General features: G+C 41.0%; 1 protein-coding gene across 1 annotated transcript in view; it reads right to left on the minus strand.

The window, feature by feature from the left end:
- LOC117488992 (low-density lipoprotein receptor-related protein 8-like) overlaps window positions 1-19,933 on the minus strand; it is a 130,116-nt gene that overhangs the window by 49,816 nt on the left and 60,367 nt on the right. Inside the window, 1 exon segment of the mRNA XM_034138206.1 lies at window positions 16,690-16,815. Within this exon segment, the coding sequence (XP_033994097.1) occupies window positions 16,690-16,815 (126 nt within the window).

Genomic DNA, 19,933 nt, shown 5'->3' on the forward strand with positions numbered 1-19,933 from the left:
ATACTACAACAGCATAGTGGAGTGCATATATTGTGTTGAATTAAATCAAACAACATAGCCCCAAGGCCTTTCTAGATCTAAATGGCTCAGAACTCAGTAGGCCTACATGTGAAGCTGATTTAACCATCAACATCATTTCATTTGATTTCATTGAGGTGAAATGATCTAATCATTCACGCAGAGATGCAATAAATGGTAGGAGTTGTCACTACAGTAGCTAGTAGGTGGGTTCGAAACCCGAGCCCACAGAGGTTTTCAGGCAATGTCTTCCCCTCTATCTCTCAATTTAACACCCTCTCTGGAATAAAGGCACTCTGGCCCAAAAAAAAAGTAGATTACTTTTTAACATTATTCTCAAAGGGCCAGTAAATATCACCCCGGGGCCGGATTTGGCCCGCGAGCCGCCAATTGAAAAGCCCTGGTCTAAATAATACAATCACCGTTTGGCTACCTTGGTTTTGTAGTTGGTTAAACATTTCTAGGGCATTTGCATAGCCTGGCTCTGGTCCTCAATTACCTTTGACTTGTTACTGAATTTTGTTTTTTTTAAGGGAGATTTCTTTTACTGCAAATGTCTGCAGGAAGGGAACGTTTTTCCTGTAACTTCACCTCCCCCGATTCACAAAGCCAACCTCAAGGCTTCTGTAAATCCTTTTCTCTCTCTTTGTCTCGCTACCTCTTGCCATTTTCTCTGTCTCTACTCAAGTCTGGCCAAAAGCGCTCAGGCTGTGAAGATAGTCGGTGTTCCCACTGTGAGCCCAGAGCAGCTCAGAGGCCAGCACAGTGAGAAGCAGGGTTTGATATTATTCATACGAACCACAGGCAGCTCCAACACCACTGCCTCTGGCTGTTAAGGCTGGTTACAGGGATAGGCAAGGAATTGCTGTTTTAAAACTTGTTACACGGAATCGGCAACTATTGTCAGTGACCTGCAGGGGAGCGCTCATATCTCCCAAATATAGAGTAGTAGTAGTTAGTTATAGTAGAGACGTTGGTTGAGTCCTACAGTACAGTCAAGATTTTATGAGAATACAGTCGTTTTTTTTCTGATTCTCATCTTTTGTTCTAAACAGGGGTGTAGTGCTATGTCTACAAACACCGGAGAGCACCTGAGCCACAATTCTGGCTCATTTTGAAGGATATGTAACCGCTGTCCATTCACACTCCAGCCAGAATCGGCAAAGCAGCATAGTGAACTGCTTTATCGTAGGAAAAGCTCCTTGACTTATAACCTCATGCTGCAGCCAGAGAAGTGCAGCACCAGCGTGCAGAGCGCACTGCTGTCCACACACAACGGTTCACTGTGTTTAATTTTATTTGATCACTAAAATTGCTAAATTACTAGAGCAGGCTTCCTTCTAACCTTTTTAGCAAAAGCATCGTCTCATGTTTTATCACTGAAACACATTGCGGGTCAAATACTGTTTTGTCACAGTAATGACTTAACTATGTGAACTTAAACAATAGACAATACATGATTATTCTTCATAAAATAATGACATGAGATTTCAAACCAGTTTCCTGATTTATTCTTTTCATTTGTATCAATATTACAGTAACTTCCTGAATTAAAATCCTCCTCTGTCTGTCCTTGTGGAGATGTGTGTTCACTCTGCCCTGCTTATCTCTGTGTGTTTATTGGCTTATGTGTGTGTATGTGCATGCGCCGGACACTGGTACTCGTTTACAGAGGATATTTTGATTGTGTGACAGTTAAGCAGCAGAGCTCATTAAATATATAAAGTGGAAACACTGTACAGATCTTTAGTCAGAGCGCACCGGGACGTCACTGAAGAACACTACACCCATGGTTCTAAATGAGAATCAGCATTTAAATGGCTACAGAAACCAGTTTGAAATGTTCTACACAGAAATAAAACAGGCGTCAACATTTAAATATCCATTAAAAATAGTTATAAGCTGAATGGTTGTCCTCATTTGGCTGTTTTAAGAGACTAAAAGCGAACAGAAAAGAAGGGCTTTAGAAAACAATAATTATATTTTACAGTCGAGTAGAAAATCATGCATTTGCACGTGCGGAGTTTAACTGGGGGAACAAACATCTCATGCGAGATAGTGTCCTAATTACTATCCTATGTAATTATACCATATGTTTAAGTCCCTATCTATGTTCTCATTGATTGCAACACAAGTACGGGGGAAGCAAAAACAAGATTCTGTTACGGTTTATATTCATTAATAATAAACAAGCTCCATCTGATTCTGAAGGGTTTTATAAGCACTGTCCCTGTTATACCTCGACCTTCACTCCCTACTAACTTGGCAATAAATAATTAAGCAGATTCAACCGCCGTGTAAATTAATACACGGCGGACACCATTAGTAACGTACATGAGTGGCCTGGCTACCCAGGAGAGAGACTTTGTTTCACAGTGTAGACCTTAAGTACATATATTTGAAGACTTTGGAGCAACTTTGAGCCCACAGACTGCCTGTGGGTGATGTCGTACAAGTCAGTGGCTTTATAATTATAAATAAATTAGACACATCATTTCACTAAGTGGGTAGAATTTGTTTACCTCAACCTATTTACATACAGTAATTTAGTGTATCTGTTTGAATAAAACAGGGGAAATCCTATATGTATACTGAACACCAAATGGATATGTTTATATGTATGCATATAGAGTGTATGATTAGTGTATGCATGTACACACAGGGAAATTGTATTTGCTGTACCACTACACAACTTTTTGTTTTTATTTGTAACTTTACACCTGCTTAAAATCTGTCAGAATTTTCAGTATGATCATGTTAGCATGCCGATGTTAGCATTTAGATTAGCCTAGCTAACATGGTCGTTGAATCTTTTCCTTGTTAAAGTCAACAAGAAAAATCTTTCCTTTAGCATCAAGATGAACACAAGTGAATAATAAACGGATTACGGTGCACAGCAGACATCTCTTTGGCATTAGTAAACACACTTTATGACTGTGCTGTTTAGTCTGCTAAAATTAGCAACATATGCTAACTTTTCTAATAGAATAACAAACCTTCCTGACTGTCCTTAATTGTCATTTCTCAGGTTATTTTGATTGTTTATTACCAAAAGATGTTTATTAAAAAATAATTGATTCATCTGTGGACAGAATGTTTGTCAAGGCATACAGAGCTTTGTTTGCTAGAGCTCATATGAACAATAAATAATTACAGAAAATACAAAAAGATGTTTACAAAAAATACAAATTAATCTTTAAACTGTAGTCATGTATTGCCCCTTCTTTAATATATTGGGTGGGATACCTTTTCCATGACTACCACAGTAGTAGTCAGCACTTGGCAGAGTAACACACGTTTGTTTTTCTGGCGGCTTTGATGATGGGAGATTGCTGTCAGCAGCGACCAAGAGATGACTGGTCCTTCTACCTGCATTAGCATTACAGCTGATGAGAGTGTGGTGTGTGTGTGTGAATATTCAGGATACAGAATAAAGTAAATTATATAATACTTTTAGTGTAGGAAGATGGATGAGACGAAAGATGAAAATAAGTCTTGTATCTTTTATCTGCACTGCTGTGCAGCTCAACGTTCTCTAATCGTTCTTATATTTATATTCACAACCTTAAAGCTGTTTCACACAAGGAACAGATTTTTAAGTTATATTCCGGAAATGTAAATGTATATTTTGTGGGTTTTGGGCGGGAATGCTTTCACACCCCTGCAGAACATTCGTGGGAGAGGAAAAACATTTGGATGAACCTTCATTTTACCGGATTTCTGCCTGCAGAAATGTGTTTGATCAATAAAACCCTTTCCTCCAAATGAAAAATGAATCTCGGGATTTGCATTAAAACTTGCCATGCACGTCTGTTGCTTGCTGGTACAGTGTATTACAGAAGCGATGGGCATTTGTTTCTGGGACAACGGATTGAAAAGACTGCTAAGCATTTTCCAACAGTGCTGCCACACAGGAATTTGAGAAAAAGAGATGGAACAAATCTTAATACCCTGCCCATTTTAAATGTGATGATGCAAATCCAAACCTGCTGAAAAAACAAATGTTACCACGATGGTCGGGTCGGCCATTGTTGAGAAAGAATGTTTATATTGAAACTCAAACATATTCAACATTTGTGGGGGAGGATTTATGCTGATGAAAGTATCAATAAAGCCCTTTTGGTTTTATTGAGGAGGATTTGTATGCTTCATTTTCTGTATTCCCGAACAGCATTTTCGCACCTCACTGTAGAGAACCATTTTCTAATCTGAAGGGACAGTTTCGACATGTCCACTCTGGATGGAGAGCTGAGGTTCATTAAATCCACAGTCGCTGCAGCAAGGTCATTGGAACACACCACCGCTAAAGACAAGCTTAGAAAGGTTGAAACACACACACTAACACACTTCCTGCCAGTTCAGACGGGTCACATTGCCTCACCAGGGAAATAGCTCAGTGGCGGACCTCCTCCATGTCATGGTTGATACAATCTTACTGAAGGCCAATGAGGAAGACACATCATGGGCTTATAAGAGCTGTTTGGGGGTTTCCCTTTCCTGTACTGTGTTACATAGGTTTTTATGTATGTAAATGGTCTGCAAAGGCTAAAATCCCTGTTTGTCTCCCACACACTCTCCCAGAAAAGGAGCATAGTATGTCCTCTTTAAGACTACACTTAACTAGGGATGCCAGAAACTGACCATGATCAAATTCGAAAATCGGACAGCCCTGGCGAATATTAATCGATTATTCGCTGGCATCCCTACACTTAACACACACAAAGATTTAAATCAGCAGATTAAATTAAATGGATACTTTTTTGTCGGTGGATGCACTTTAGTTTCGTAAAACAGTCTTTGTAAAAGCTTTATCCGTGGGGATGCAGAGCATTGTACCTGTCAGTTTAGTTTCACTACAGCAGACAGCTGTGAAGAGCGCAGGAAGTAATTGTTTGCCTCATACTATCCAAGCACCGTTAAATATGAATAAAATACATGCAGAAACACAACCGCAGAGAAATATTATTTGCACACGCCGGGCAGCCAGCTCATCCCGACACTGGGTGCAAATGCGAACACACACAAATCCAGAGCGGCTCCTGAGCGCTGCGGTAGATCCCAGCAGACAGGAGAGACGCCCGGAGAGGAAGTGCACATTAATCTCCACATCACTGAGGGTGGAGGACAGTTTCTTGCAGAGACTCTCTCGATCTGCTGCTTAATGTTAATGTTGATCAAGGAGAAGTTCCTCTGGTGAGGGCTAGATTCTACTTAATACATAATTCAACATGTGGAAGACTCAATTAGCAGGATGCCTCAACAAGATTTACTTTTTCCGAGTCTGCGGCGGGCTGTGCACTCTGTAAATTCCTGCTAATAGTCGAGCGGGATGGGGCTAACTGAGAATGTTCCAGCACTGTCAGTTTTGGGACTTTACTCTCTCCACTCACATTTGGGTAAACACATGTCAGAGTGTAAAGGGAGTTTTATTAACTGTGAGCAGGATTAAGCTTGAGAATGCTCACAAAAACAAGAGTGTGAAAGAAAACAAGGCAGTTGCGTGTTAAGGGTGCTTTCACAACTCAGCGGTTTAGTGCACCAATGAAAAACAAGCAAGTTTAATTTCAGAACAGATAGTCAACCAACTAAAGAATTGTAAAAGCGGGTTTGTGACACTTGCAGGAGTCCAAACGCTAAACCAAACCAATGTATCTTCTGTTGATCATGGAGAGTGTAAAGGAATCTATTTCCAATGTGTTTAAAATGTAAAGCTATTGGCCGCCATTTAGCTCAATTGGTAGAGCTGGGGTCCAGTGTACTGGGGTCCCTTCTGTGGCGGACGCAGGTTCACATCCAGTTTGAGCTCCTTTTACGTGTGTCTTCTTCTCTATCTCCCCCTTACAACACTGTCACTCGCAATATTAAAGCCAACTTTGCCCGAAAAATGTTTTAAAAAATGATAATTAAATGTATGTTGGACATGTCGTACTTCAAGAGTGTTGGTAGTACTTCGATAACCAAGTAAAACAAAACCAAAAAGTAATGACACTCAGCAATTGACAGCAGCCATTATATTATTCATGACCAGTCACAGAGACAGCTAGTGTTTCTAAAAAAACAACCATAGCCTTGTGAACTTCTTTTGAACACCAGAGGTAAAGTTAAGCCACCAGGTGCAGCGAGGTGGAGCATGATTTGATGTGGCAGTCATATTAATAACCTGTTTTGATTTTTCCAGACGGGTCCATCTAAAAGCTGCAGGAGACCAGGTCATCAACATGGTTAAATAAATGATTTATGTGCCTGTCAGTTCATGTCTTTAACTCTTAGTTTGTCCGTGATAAATCAGTCCGAAGAGGAAAACGGTTAGCTGCATTTTTCTGGTGTAACAGGTGTTACACTGGTGTATCATTCAAAATATGGGGGTAAAGATGGACTGATTGATGGATTCTGAACTCATTTCAAAGTATGCTTTGCACCTTAGACAGTCCGGTAGTTTCCATTTTTTCTGTCAATAGGAATTGAGAAATGATGCAAAGCTCTGCCCATTTTTATACCTGTGGAAAGTAGCTTCTGTACGTGGGCATTCCTGTGGGAAATTTGTGAGATAATCGAGACCCGAGACCTCCTGTGCCGTGAATGGATTTGGTTCTTCCTACATCAGTCAATCTGCTTGCTACTCCCTCCCTGCAAGTTGGACCCAGGTGCCCCCCAACTAAAGCAAGCCATTTCCTATCCTGCCTGCAAAATGGTGGAACGAGCTCCCCGTTCGACAGCAAGAGTGTTTATATATTTCGTTGGGAACTGAAAACCCAACTGTTTCGCCTGTAACTTGGCCATTAAAAAAAAAGAAGACAATGAGCACTTCATGAGTTTAGCCTATTTGAAACTAATGCACTAGCATTCCAATGGTTTGGCAAATATATATGCATCTTTCGTGTTGTTCTGAGTTTTTATCTTCATGGTTTATTACATTGATTGTAAGTCGCTTAGATAAAGGCGTCTGCTAAATGAAAATGTAAGTAATGTTGTGTAACGTATTTAAGGTTTTTAAAATCTCTGCTTTGAAGCAATAAGACCCAGAAATGTATTTCCGATCTTTCTATTATTTAAAAGCTAGATGTCTTAACTAATATGACATTAGTAGCCTTCTCTCCTGTGCCTGACCGTGACGCATATCATCCATCCTCCTTGACTAGACAGTTGATTAAATAGACCCAGGTTTTCTGTTATTCCCTCGCTTGTTAATTGAAAAAGGAAGTCTTATTCACTCCTTATTATCTTGCTATTGCTACGCTGTGAAAGGGACATGCATGTCAGGAGAACGCGGTGACACCAGCTTTGATCACGCTACCTGGTTCGGGACTTCCGGTTACGCGCACCCGGAAGATTCGGATGCAAGTTTTCAGCACTTGTCCGTGCATCCATATGCTCGTTACTTTAAAACGTTTTGATGTGATTTAGGTGCTTTTTCTATACAGTAGTATTTGCCACGACGTTGTCTTTAGACTTTCTCGACGATGTTCGTCGCATGAATAAGTGGCAGCATTAGGGCAATATCTGTGAATTACTCTCACATCCTACACACTACTGAAACCACAATCAGGTCATCTACGATCTGCGGAGGCCTGCTCCCACCTGTAGAGTACGGCTGTACTTAGGAGGATTTTATCCCGGAGACATCGCGGTGAGACGGAGTGGCTCCACGCTTCGGGCTGGGGCCTGCTTCCACCGGGCGTGTGCTGCTGTGCGGAGGAGGATTCACCACGGCTGGGGCCTGCTTTCCACCTGTCCTGGTTCTGCTGTTGCGGAGGCCTGCTCCCACCTGTCGTGTGCTCCAGTGTCGTGTGCTGCTTTGCTGAGGAGACCTTTTACCCGGGGATACCACGGAGAGACCGGAGCGCTTCCTCGCTGCTGCTTTCGCCTGTCCTTTGCTGCTGTGAGGAGGAGGATTTTTGCCCCAGGAACATCGCGGATACTGTGTGCTGGTCTGGGAAAATGGCCCATATCGTGATTCTGCTGTGCCTGTTAACTGTTCTGGACTATGAGAAGATCTCTAGTCATCCTGAGAAGCCTACTGGATTCAGGTCTGTTCTGCCACCCGCAGTAGGCATCCCCTGCAAAGGGTCGGATGTGTTACACAAACAGTTACCGGTTACCTTGTCGCAGACAATCTGCTCGACAAAATATGTTTGTCTTTTTTGTTTGCCTGCGATGATGGTTCTTCAGGACTGCTTCTTAAACTCTAATCAAACTCTCGCAGACTTTTCCGGTGATTCTAAAGTAGATGACAATGTGTGTGTGTCGATTAAGAGGAAAAGATGCCTGGTTTTTTTGTTGTTATTACTGTCAGGAAATGTTCAACCTAACCCTGGTCCGCCCAGTAGTAGTAGTCAGATCGCTACTCCTGCTGATTTTAAAGCTAGGTCTGGGTTGGGTTTGATCCACTTGAATGTGCGCAGTCTGTTAGGTAAACTAGATTTTGTCCGCATTTGGGCAAGCTCGACTGACGCTGACGTCATTGTGTTATCAGAAACATGGCTAAATAATACTATTTTGGCCTCTGACATATCCTTAAATGGTTATAATGTGTATCGTACCGACCGGCCTAATAAAGGTGGTGGAGTTGCCATTTATGTTAAGAATAAGTTCAGTGTAACCACATTGATTTCCAAATCTGTCAGTAAGCAATTCGAATTTTTAGCCTTAAATATAGAAGTGGCAAAGGGGCAACAAGTCATGGTGGTGGGGTGTTACAGACCCCCCTCAGCTGTCAAGGACTCCTTGTCTTCACTAGCAAAACTTTTATCACAACTAGACTATAAGGAAATAGTGCTACTTGGAGATTTTAACTGGGACTGGTTAACTGCAGTATCAGAGGATTTTAAAAACCTTTGTATCTCTCTGAATGTTACTCAGATTGTTGACAGTCCTACTCGCCCTAACGTTAAGTCCCCTAATAAATCCTCCCTAATTGATCTCATTCTAACTAATGTTCCCTATAAATACCCATCTGTGGGAGTATTTGCAAATGATGTGAGTGACCACTGTGCTGTAGCCACAATTAGGGACACTAAGGTCCAAAAGGTTAAACCTTGTATTATTATTAAGAGACACATAAAACATTTTGTGGAGCAGGGTTTTGTTCATGATCTGTTTGGGTTTGATTGGGGTAAAATCGATCTGTGTGCTGATGTAGAAACTGCATGGTCTTATTTTTATCTTGGTTTTATGGGAATTATAGATAGACATGCACCCCTACGTACTTTTAGAGTAAAGGGACGAGACAATCCTTGGTTTTCTGCTGAACTGTCCAGTCTCCTACATGAGAGAAACAAGGCCTGGGCAAAGGCTAGGAAATCAGGCTCAGAGGTAGAATGGCTGCGTTTTAGGCAGCTAAGAAATAGCTTCACTTCACAGGTCAAAAGTGCTAAGTCGAAGTACTATTTGTCAGTTACTACAGAAAACCTAAATAATCCTAGGAAATTTTGGAAAGCCATAAAATCGCTATCCACCGGTGATATCCGTAATCAGCTACCTCCGTGCATTACCACAACATCTGGCTCTATATCGGACAGGGCTACTATGTTAAATTGTTTTAATGAGCATTTTGTGTCCTGTGGCTCTCTGTTTGATTCTGTGACTAACTCTGCTTCTGTGAACACCACAGTCGGTGACTCTGAACAATGTGGTCTGGAAAACCCTTTCAGTTTTACTCCTTTTACTGTAAATGTTGTTCATGAAGCATTATCTAAGTTAGATCCTAAGAAACCGGCTGGCCCGGACAACGTAGAACCTTTCTTTTTAAAGATAGCTGCAGATTTTATTGGTCCACCTCTCACTACTCTTTTTAACCTCTCCCTCAGCACAAACACAATTCCTAAAGTATGGAAGTCAGCGTATGTCCTGCCTCTACTAAAAGGTGGGGAGGCAACTGTTTTAAATAACTATAGGCCATTCTCGAAATTATCAGTTCTGGCTAAGGTTCTTGAACGCCTAGTGAGTGAACAAGTAAAGGAGTTTTTATGTAACAATGACATCCTGTCTAAACATCAGTCAGGTTTCAGAAAGCAACATAGCACCATCACTGCCACAATGAAAGTGGTGAATGACATTACAAGTATTTTAGATAAAAAGCAGAGTTGTGCAGCTCTATTTATTGACCTTTCCAAAGCGTTTGACACCGTCGATCATCGCATCTTAAAGCAGAGGCTACTCAGTATTGGCTTATCCAGCCATGCAGTGGGGTGGTTTGTGAACTACCTCTCTGAAAGGTCCCAATGTGTTCACTTTGATGGGCTGTCTTCTGAGTGGTTGAACATTGCTAATGGTGTTCCTCAAGGTTCTGTTTTAGGTCCACTTTTATTCTCCATCTACATCAATAGTTTAGGTGAAAATGTGGATGAAGCTACTTTGCATTTTTATGCGGATGACACCGTGATGTACTGTGCAGGTCCCTCCATTAAGGAGGCGGTTGTTAAATTACAGGCTGTTTTTAACATTATTCAGACTCAGCTCTCTGAACTAAAGCTTCTTTTAAATGTTGAGAAAACCAAGGTAATGCTCTTTTCTAAAGCTAAAAAGACTCCAGAGACTGCTTTGGATATTGTGACTATGCAAGGACAAGTACTACAAGTGGTTAGCTGTTATAAATACCTTGGTATCTGGCTTGATGATTGTCTTACTTTTAAACTTCAGGTCACTAATCTGCTTAAAAAGCTGAGGGTTAGACTAGGTTTCTTTTTCAGAAACAAGTCCTGTTTCTCTTTTGAAGCCAGGAAAAGTCTCTGTGACCTTTTTACCTGTGCTAGACTATGGTGATTTGATCTACATGAATGCACCTGCCCATTGCCTGGAAAGGTTAGATGCCGCCTATCACAGTGCTCTGAGATTTGTTACTAACTGTAAAGTACTTACTCATCACTGTACCCTGTATGCCAAGGCAGGTCTGCCTTCACTTACTGGTCGGAGGCTCAGTCATTGGTACATATTCATATATAATGCCATGCTGGGTAAACTACCGACTTATATCTGCTCTTTGATCTCACGGAGAGTGGCAAGTAGCTATTGCCTGAGATCCCAGGATGTGTTCTTATTACATGTGCCAAGTGCTAGGACTGTTTTAGGTACTAGAGCTTTTATGTGCGCTGCTCCTCTGGCTTGGAACACCATGCAAAAAATATTGAAACTGAGCATTTTGATTCCCTTGCATCGTTTTAAAGCACGGCTGGATGAAATGTTATTAGATACCTGTAAATGTAAATAGGTTGCTAATGTATACCCCTGTAATTATGCTGTGATGTCCTTTTGTTTTCTGTTTGTTTTTATGTGTAACTAATGTACCGCAGGTCTCCCTTGAAAAAGAGATCGTTGATCTCAATGGGATTTTTTAACCTGGTTAAATAAAGGCTACAAACAAACAAACACACATTGAAGCAGCATTTTTGTTTACATTTGGGGAGTCCATCCCACATGTCATGCTCAATGGTGCTGAGCATTTTCACTTACTGTAAGCTTAAATATTTTATATCAACAGCCCCCCAAATATGATTTGTGACTACATTTGCAGCCTCACTGAATGTGTTTTTTGCAGCTGAGCCTTCTGCTGTCGGGCAGAAGCAAAATGCAATTGGATATATAAACTGTTCATAAAACAACTTTATTCTCCATTTCCTCTTTCGCCTCACTTCACGACAGTAAATATGAAAGATCTGAAGCCTACTCTCTGCAGTACTCAGAGTTATACAGCAAGCAGTGTTTTTGGCACATAGGGCAATTATGGACTATGCAAAGTTGTAATTCTGTCAACTATTATGTCTTTTAAGTTAGCACTCAAACGGCAGAATACAATTATAAGTTTTCTTTTTTGTTGTTTTTTCCCCTCATAGCCAGTCAATAGTGTTGCAGTGATGACATATCTTTGTAAGCAAGGGGTTCCCTGACAAGAATCAATGGGACTTTTCCATTGGATTTTGAAATATTACAGAAAATCTGTGGCAAACATGTGTTTATGATACATCGCATTTTTTCAGGAAGGTTCATTTCCACATATTAATACCGCCTCTATCACAGTTGAAGTGTAAACTCAATTGCCAGGAGTAAAAAGGTAACATTAGGCTATAATCAAACTACATCACTGTCGCATGACTTCACGTCACAAATCGCTAAGCTAAAGGAAGCTAATTTGAGACGAGGGAGCCCGGAAGTGCTAAAATGCTAGCTCCTTTCCAGGTGTAGGGCTCATTCCTGAATCACTTCATTCAGAATTGGTCAGGTTTATTTTGGCATCAGACCCTTTGAAAAAAAGGGAAATAAGGCAACCTTCTTGAACTCCTTGTCCTCCTTCTAATCAGAAACAAGGTTGGATAGTGAGCGAATGCTTGGTACCTTCCCTTTGATATGCAGTCAGGTAACTTGAGATAGACGCAATCATGTGGGCTTATATTGGACCTAATAAGTCTTCAGTTAAACTTGCCTTCGTGGTACATAGCCTTAAATGTGATGTTATCCAGCACTGTGCTTTTTTTAGTGTTGGACTCAACTTCTCATTCCTGGTCACGCTGAGCGGAGTTTACCTCAGGACAGATTCTGGCCTCTGCCTGGGGGGGCGGTGGCCTCGTGTCGATCGAGAGGCTTAAGACCGTTGCATCAATACGGACATTAGAATAAAAAAGGGATTAGCACAGGCTAGACTGGGTCTCAATGGACAACGAAATGAAAAGCCATCTAAGCTAAGAAGGCATTAGATCTGAAGTCAACGGAATCACTTCCACTCGCTCTGGCCTGAGAGCGTGGGGACACTTTGAGACGGGGAGTCATTGACGGGCCACTTGCAGGCTGATCCGGCAAAAATAAATTCTTAATTGAAAGACAAATTGAAAACACTTGTATCAGGTATCGTACAGGAGGGGAGGGTAAATATCCATTCAAGAGCACTTCATTAATTTGGCTTCCTCTCTAAATAAATACTCAAATGTGTGTGTGTTTGTAACAAATCAACATAAATAGCTTAAACACTAGCCAGTCATATAATCAACACCCACACACACATACAACTGACAGGGAGCCTGAAGAGACGAACAACATCATTTATATAGGATAATAAGGAGATGGGTTTTTTTCTCTCCCACTGTGCATTTGCCGCCACGTGCCATTTTGCACATCATCTTCAAAGTCTAACCCCCTCCCCCCACTTCAGCTCTGTAGCCTTTTTCTTGACGTGAAGAAGCAAGGGAGAGGGAGAAAAGAAGAAGAAGCTGATTCTTCATGGCGCCTCAGAAGTAGGGCAAGGATAGTCCCTTCAGGGCGGGGGGGGGGGGGGATGGTGATGTCATTTTTGACGGTTCTGAGCGCCCTGCAGAGGAAAGGCTAAAGACTCGAGGTTCAAAATGTGATGACGAGACGCCAAGTTCCAACAGATATCTGCACCAAGAATCATTCCACATCAAAGAGAACTCTCTTTGTCGACTGCAGCTTAGAACCCAAACCTCACTTCAAATCCTTCTGATTAAATAGGATTGATCCCTGCTGCGCTTTAATGTCAAAAGCCTCTGGAAGGTAGGTGTGATCAAAAAGAGTGAAACCACAGAAAATACTAAAAAGGAAAAAAAGGAGTTCTTGAGTTCTCCTTATCTCCGAGTCTTATCAAGTCAGTCCCATTTTAGACAGTCCATATTAATCCCCTCAGTAATATCCTACAGGAAGAGGAATAGGATGAACCATGTACGTCCCAAACACCTGTGGAGATGGCCAGGGCACATTGTATTGTCCATATGCTGGTGCAAGAGCATTAACATAAAGTGGGTTTATGTGAGGCCCTCCCAAACGATGAACTGGATGACCCAATGTCTCATAAGTCAGTGTTTCTCTGGGTCGTTTCTCTCTCTGTGACCTGCGTGGTTGTGTGTCAAAAGGGTCATTTTCTTGAACATTTGGCCGGTCTGCCGGCTGAACAGTTTGTGTTAGCTCTTGAGTGTCACTAGTGTTATTGTCCATAAACATCTGCACAGGATTCTCCATTCTGAACTCTTCTGCGTCAACGTCGAGTTGAGGCTGATGAGGGAAAAGGCTGGAGGTGAAGCATCCTGCTCTTCAGACTGATGATGTCGATGTCTCAACCTATGAGCCCAATAATACTCATCCTCATCTGAGCTTGCTGACTCCTCTGTTTCACCTGGTTCAACATCCTGCTGTGCTTTCCTTTGCTTTTTATGTGATTGTCTTTGTACCGTGCTTTGTGCTGGTTCCTCAAGTGGCAAAGCATTACATGACATCAACATGTTGCGATGGAGGATCCTATTTCTTCCTGTTCCACGTTCTGGCTTTACCTCATAGACCGGGCTGCTTTCTCCTTTCCGAGAGACTACAATGTGTATCTTATCTTCCCAGTATGAGCGTAACTTTCCGGGTCCACCACGCTCAGACATATTTCTCACAAGGACCCTGTCGCCTGGTGAAAGCACTGCACTTTGCCTTTTTTTTTTTTAAATCATAGATTTTTTTCCCTCTTGCTGTAGTCTTTTGAATATTTTTGGATGCAATGTCATAAGCCTCTTTCATTTGTTGCTGCCATTTTTGAGCATACTCATGATGTGAATTACATCCTTCCCCATCATTTATCTCAAAGATGAAATCAATTGGCAGACGGGGCTTTCTCCCAAAAAGCAGATAGAATGGGGAGTAACCAGTTCCTTCACTGGTTGTACAGTTGTAAGCATGTACCACTTTAGTTACATAGTCACTCCAGTTTCCCTTTTCCTCTTCATCCAAAGTCCGCAGCATTGAAAGCAAAGTTCGGTTAAATCTTTCTGCCGGGTTCCCCTGTGGGTGGTAGGGAGTTGTTTTAGAATTTTCGATTCCTGAGTACTTCTGCAGTTGTCTGAAAAGCTGGTTCTCAAATTCTCTACCCTGATCATGATGTATTTTAGCAGGAAAACCACATTTCAATGCAAAATCATTAAAGATTTTCTCAGCTGCAGTTTTACCTGATTTGTTTCGGGTTGGATAAGCCTGGGCAAATTTAGTGAAGTTATCAATTATCACTAAAATATATTCATACCCTCCCCTGCTTTTTTCAAGGTGAAGATAATTTTTTTTTGGATGTTGCATTTGCACACCTGAGTGATAAAAAACTCAATGTCTTTCTGCATCCCAGGCCAATAAAACCCGTCTCGTGCGAGGTGTAAAACTCGTTCCACCCCCAAATGACCCATTTCACAGTGAAGGTACCTGTACACCAGTCCTCTGTACTGCTCTGGAAGCAGAGTACATGTTGAGTACATGTTGCAGTTTTGCATTTCAACACACCCTCTTCTGAAACAAATAGTCTTTCTTTCTTTTTTTTTGGTATATACCGCATGGGGTATGGGGTGCCTATCTTTATTTCGTTTTCCGGGGCCACCATGCCCGCGTGCTGCTCCTGAGACGAGAAAGGCTGCGTGTGACCTCCCTGTTGAGCTCCTCTCGTGGGTTGCATGGGCTGATCCACCTGCTCCTCTCTCTTGTCGGCTGCATGCGGCGCTGCTCCATCGACGACGGTCTCCGGCTGGCTCTCTTGAAGAATGTCCAGTAGATCATTTAGTTCCAAAAGCACGGACATTCCTTCATCCTCCATCTCCAACAGTTCATTACTTTTACAAAACTTTATATGCTTAACCAGGGCACGTCTGCCTCTATTTTGAATGTCCACATATCCTTTTCCAGTGAGGTTGCTACGCTCACAACACTGCTGTAATTCCTTTACAGTCAGTCCTAACAGTTTTTTTTCTATCTCATTTAGAAAATCTTCTCTGTGATCTGACATCTTGTTTCTGACTGGACCTTTTCACGGGAAAAATAAACAAACGAGGCAGAGCCGTACTAGCTACACTACACTTGAACTGTTAGCCTAGCCTAGCTACGAACCACGTTACCCATCGCTCTCCAGTATCCATCTTTACCGTCCTTTCCCGGGAACCTTTCGCCGTGAAGTTAATAATCTCGGTAGGACCTCCAAATTGTTACATCACTCAGACCGCAAGGGCATTATAGGTGTAGAAAACGTTCATTTATTAACTTCCACAAGGCACATGTGCAAGACGTCAGCATCTCAAACGATCTCAAAAGCACAACACACAGACACACTTATTCTGTTCATGTCCAGAATAAAACAATCATCAGAACCATAAGGTGACCTGCCCCCTTGTGGTATAAACATGTATGTGCAGGTAGACAACCTCAACCTTATGGGTGCTACACATGTTATATAGTTACTCAGATGGAACGGAACCCAAGGAAAAGCATTCGATTCCAGATCAAGTCAAACCAACATCCAGCCAATTCCAAGCTATGCTCATACGCTCAGTTGGTCAGGGCAACCCAATGCGGGAAGGCGGTCAACTCAACATAGTTGAAAGATGGTGCTTCAGTTAGAAAAACTCTTCTATATGCCATTGTTTTTTTAAGATGAATTCAAAATAAGATGGAACAGATTGTCTAATAAAACTTATAATTGTATAGTTTTTTGTATATGTTGTTTTGCTTTTGTTGAATTAAATTACACTGGGAAAAACACTTAAAAGATGGATTGATGGATTGAAATGAGAATGATAGTTCAAACTGTAATATTAAGACTATGTGACCTTATGGAATGCAGGTGATGTTGGGAAAGGTAGGTAAAACCAGCAGAATTAATGACTTTCTTTGAGGTTCCATTCCTTCTTAATTGGAGAACTGACGGCTAAACAAACTCACCAGACGCGCAGTCCTCCTCGTCCGCCCCGTTCTCGCAATCCTTCTCCCCATCACATCTCCATGACAACGAGACGCACTTGTTGGTTCCCCCACAGTCAAATTTCTCTGGAGGGCATGTCTGTTTGCCTGTGGGCGAGATGAAAGAGATAAAGAGATTACAGCAGGGGTTTTATGATCGCTTAAAAGACAGTAAAGCCGGAGAAAAACACTGGACTTGATTTTTATCGCCCCCACGATGCAGTTAAAACTCATCCAAACTCCACCACACTGGCCAATTGATTTCACTGTCTGGGCCGCCTCTAAAGAGGAATGTCGGGAGATCATGAAATACAGCAAATGCACAGTTGGCTGTAAAGCAAACGAACAGCCCCCTCCTTCTCCTGCCAATCTGCTCTAGTTGGCACAGGGTGGGTTTGATCCAGATTACAGTGTGTTTCATAGGAAGCTTGTTGTTAATTATACATATTTGCTTACAGTGCAGCCTTAAGCCTGCCAGTATGGAATCAAGGGGCAGCCTGCACGGCAAATCATTTTACTTTCTGATGGATTTGTTTACAGTATATTTAATTACAGTGGTTCCCAATGTTTTTTTTGACAGCCTTGTCAGAAGTGTTCAAGTAACCCTCTTATTAGCATGTTTTACCTTCTTCTAAGGATTTTAATCCGGATGCTATTTACCACTATTAATGAAAGTCTATATTGTTATGTTTTTTTTGTTGTATACATTGTTACGGTCGCCGCCTTCTATCTGCCCATTAACCTTTCTGTAAGTGTTTGCAGCTGGGTGTTATATATGTATATGAGCTGTGCCGTTGCCCAGACACCATTGGATGCCGGCTTCCTGTCCCTCCCCCGGTAGGCATGACCGAAGATCTGGATTGGAGCATGCCGGGCCCGACTCTCCAACACACCTTCCGGGGAAAACTACAATAATGTGTGCACCTCAATTAGCCGAGAGAGGTCTGAATCTGTGGCAGACGTCTCTCGGTACTCTCCCCGTACATCCTGTGATAATTCTGTTAACAGTGGTTAACTAGTTGTGGTATATTTGTGTTTATACTTGTTACTCTGTTTATCTAAAGTACAACGTTAACTGTGGTTAACTTGTACTCAGGCTGTGTTTTATAACAGCCTACTTTTGTTAGCCCTATTCCTTTTTCAATTTTAGAAGTGAGGTTTTCTTTTGTAGTTGTGTTTGTGTATTAACTTGTGAAAGCTCTTATTTAAAGAGTCTACCTTAGTTCCTTTTGTTTGTTATTTAAACCGGTCCCTTTGTGGCCTTTTGTTTTGATTATGGTTGCTTGTTGCCAATTTCATTGAGCTCATTCATTCAACAACTTCCAAATTTACCAATTTCAACTGGTTATATGTTACTTTCTACTTTCCACGAGCCGGGACGTAACAACAGTTACACTGTCAATATTTAAGTCGGTCTATCCATTACCCTTTAGCTATTTTACCATTTATCCATTACAACTTTCCATTCATTTTAGACAATTATTTTGAACATTCATTATTCATTATTCTCTACTACATAACTGTTCTTACTATTTAATTATTTATTTTCGGCAAACATACATTATTTAACCATGTATCCATTACTCAAGATATATTACCATTTATCTTTTGGCCAAATATTTCAACCATTTAACCATTACTTTAACGAACTGTTTCTACAATGCATGCATTACTTTTAGTTATCCCACCATTTATCCATTAATTTAAGACAATGTGTCCATTACTACAAAGTAGTCTACCAATTTTCCACTACTTTTAGGAAACTATTTTGACCATTTATCCATTACATTTAACAAACCTACAATATTTAACCATTTATCCAGTACCTTTGTATCCAGTAGTACAGGAACATTTATCCAGTACTATCCAGATGTATCACCATTTATTCATCACCTTTGGCTAAATATTCAAATAGTTTATTCATTACTTTTTTACTCACTTTTTCTATCATTTAGACTTTACTTTTAGACAATTTATCCATTACTATTAATTATTAAACCAATATTCCACTAGTTTTAGAGAAATATTTTGACTATTTATTCATAACTTTTAACAAACATACAGCATTTAACTGTAAAATATTACTTTTACTATATTACTAGAACAAACATTATCATAAGTATATCTAATAGTTTGAACTGCGTGCATTTTAGCTTAAGCATTAGCTTCTTTCCCTTTGCTTACTAGCATTCACACATGTAATGTTCATACAGCTCACCCTATGTGGATATTTTTTTTCATCAAATTGTTACATCTATTTTTTTAAATCAGTTGAGCTACTTTAAAATCTTTCCACGTACCCACTTGCAACTGCCACCCTTTGCAGCTGCTTATTAAGGCTAGCTTTCGAAACCTTTCATATGGTCATGTTTTTTTTCTGAGCTTACTGAAACAATGTAATGAGCGGATCATTAGTAGCGAAATGACTGAGAGCACGCTCCATAATGAATATCATGTATGAGGTTAGAAGAATCTCTAATGCTGTCACTATCAACGTTCAGCGTACACTGCATTGTGGGTAATTGGACCAGACAAGGAGAAGGTCTGCCAAAGCATGTTTCTAAACAAAGCACATCTGTTCATATGGAAATGCCTTCATTAGAACACTGCACTTAGGCTCAAATTGAATTTCTTTTTATGTAATGTAAATGTAATATGCAGTGCGTTTTAATTATTAAAGGGGACCTATCATGCAAAATGCACTTTTGTACGTCTTTTATACATGAATATGTGTCCCCGGTGTTCCAGGGAACTCACCAAGTGTCAGAAAACACAACCCTCTCTATTTTCCTCCATACCCAAATCTCTAAAAAAGGGGCTGCAACGGATCTGATAAAAACTGATCCAGATTTGAACACTGTCCTGACGTCAGGACGGTGGCGCTACGGCTATTGGGCCAACTCCACCAATCAGGAGGAGACAGCCACGGCCATTGCCGTTCGAAAGCGCTGGAGACGCTGTAGTACATATGCCAGGCCTGTAGGTGGTGCTGTTCTCACAGAATCAGCCCTTGCAAAAACAGGGCTAAAAAAGTGCAAATTGAGCGAAATGAGGCATGGCTAAAATGCATGATCTGTTTGGTATTTAAAAAAAAAAAAAAAGTATAAATATGCCTTATACAGTATAGGTATGGTCCTACACTATATTATTAAAATATAGCATGATAGGTCCACTTTAAATTAACAACTGTATATCTTCCATGACTATTACAGAGTTCAAATTGCAT

The sequence above is a fragment of the Trematomus bernacchii genome, unplaced genomic scaffold (genome assembly GCF_902827165.1).
Source record: "Trematomus bernacchii unplaced genomic scaffold, fTreBer1.1, whole genome shotgun sequence".
NCBI classification, from domain to species: Eukaryota; Metazoa; Chordata; class Actinopteri; order Perciformes; family Nototheniidae; genus Trematomus; species Trematomus bernacchii.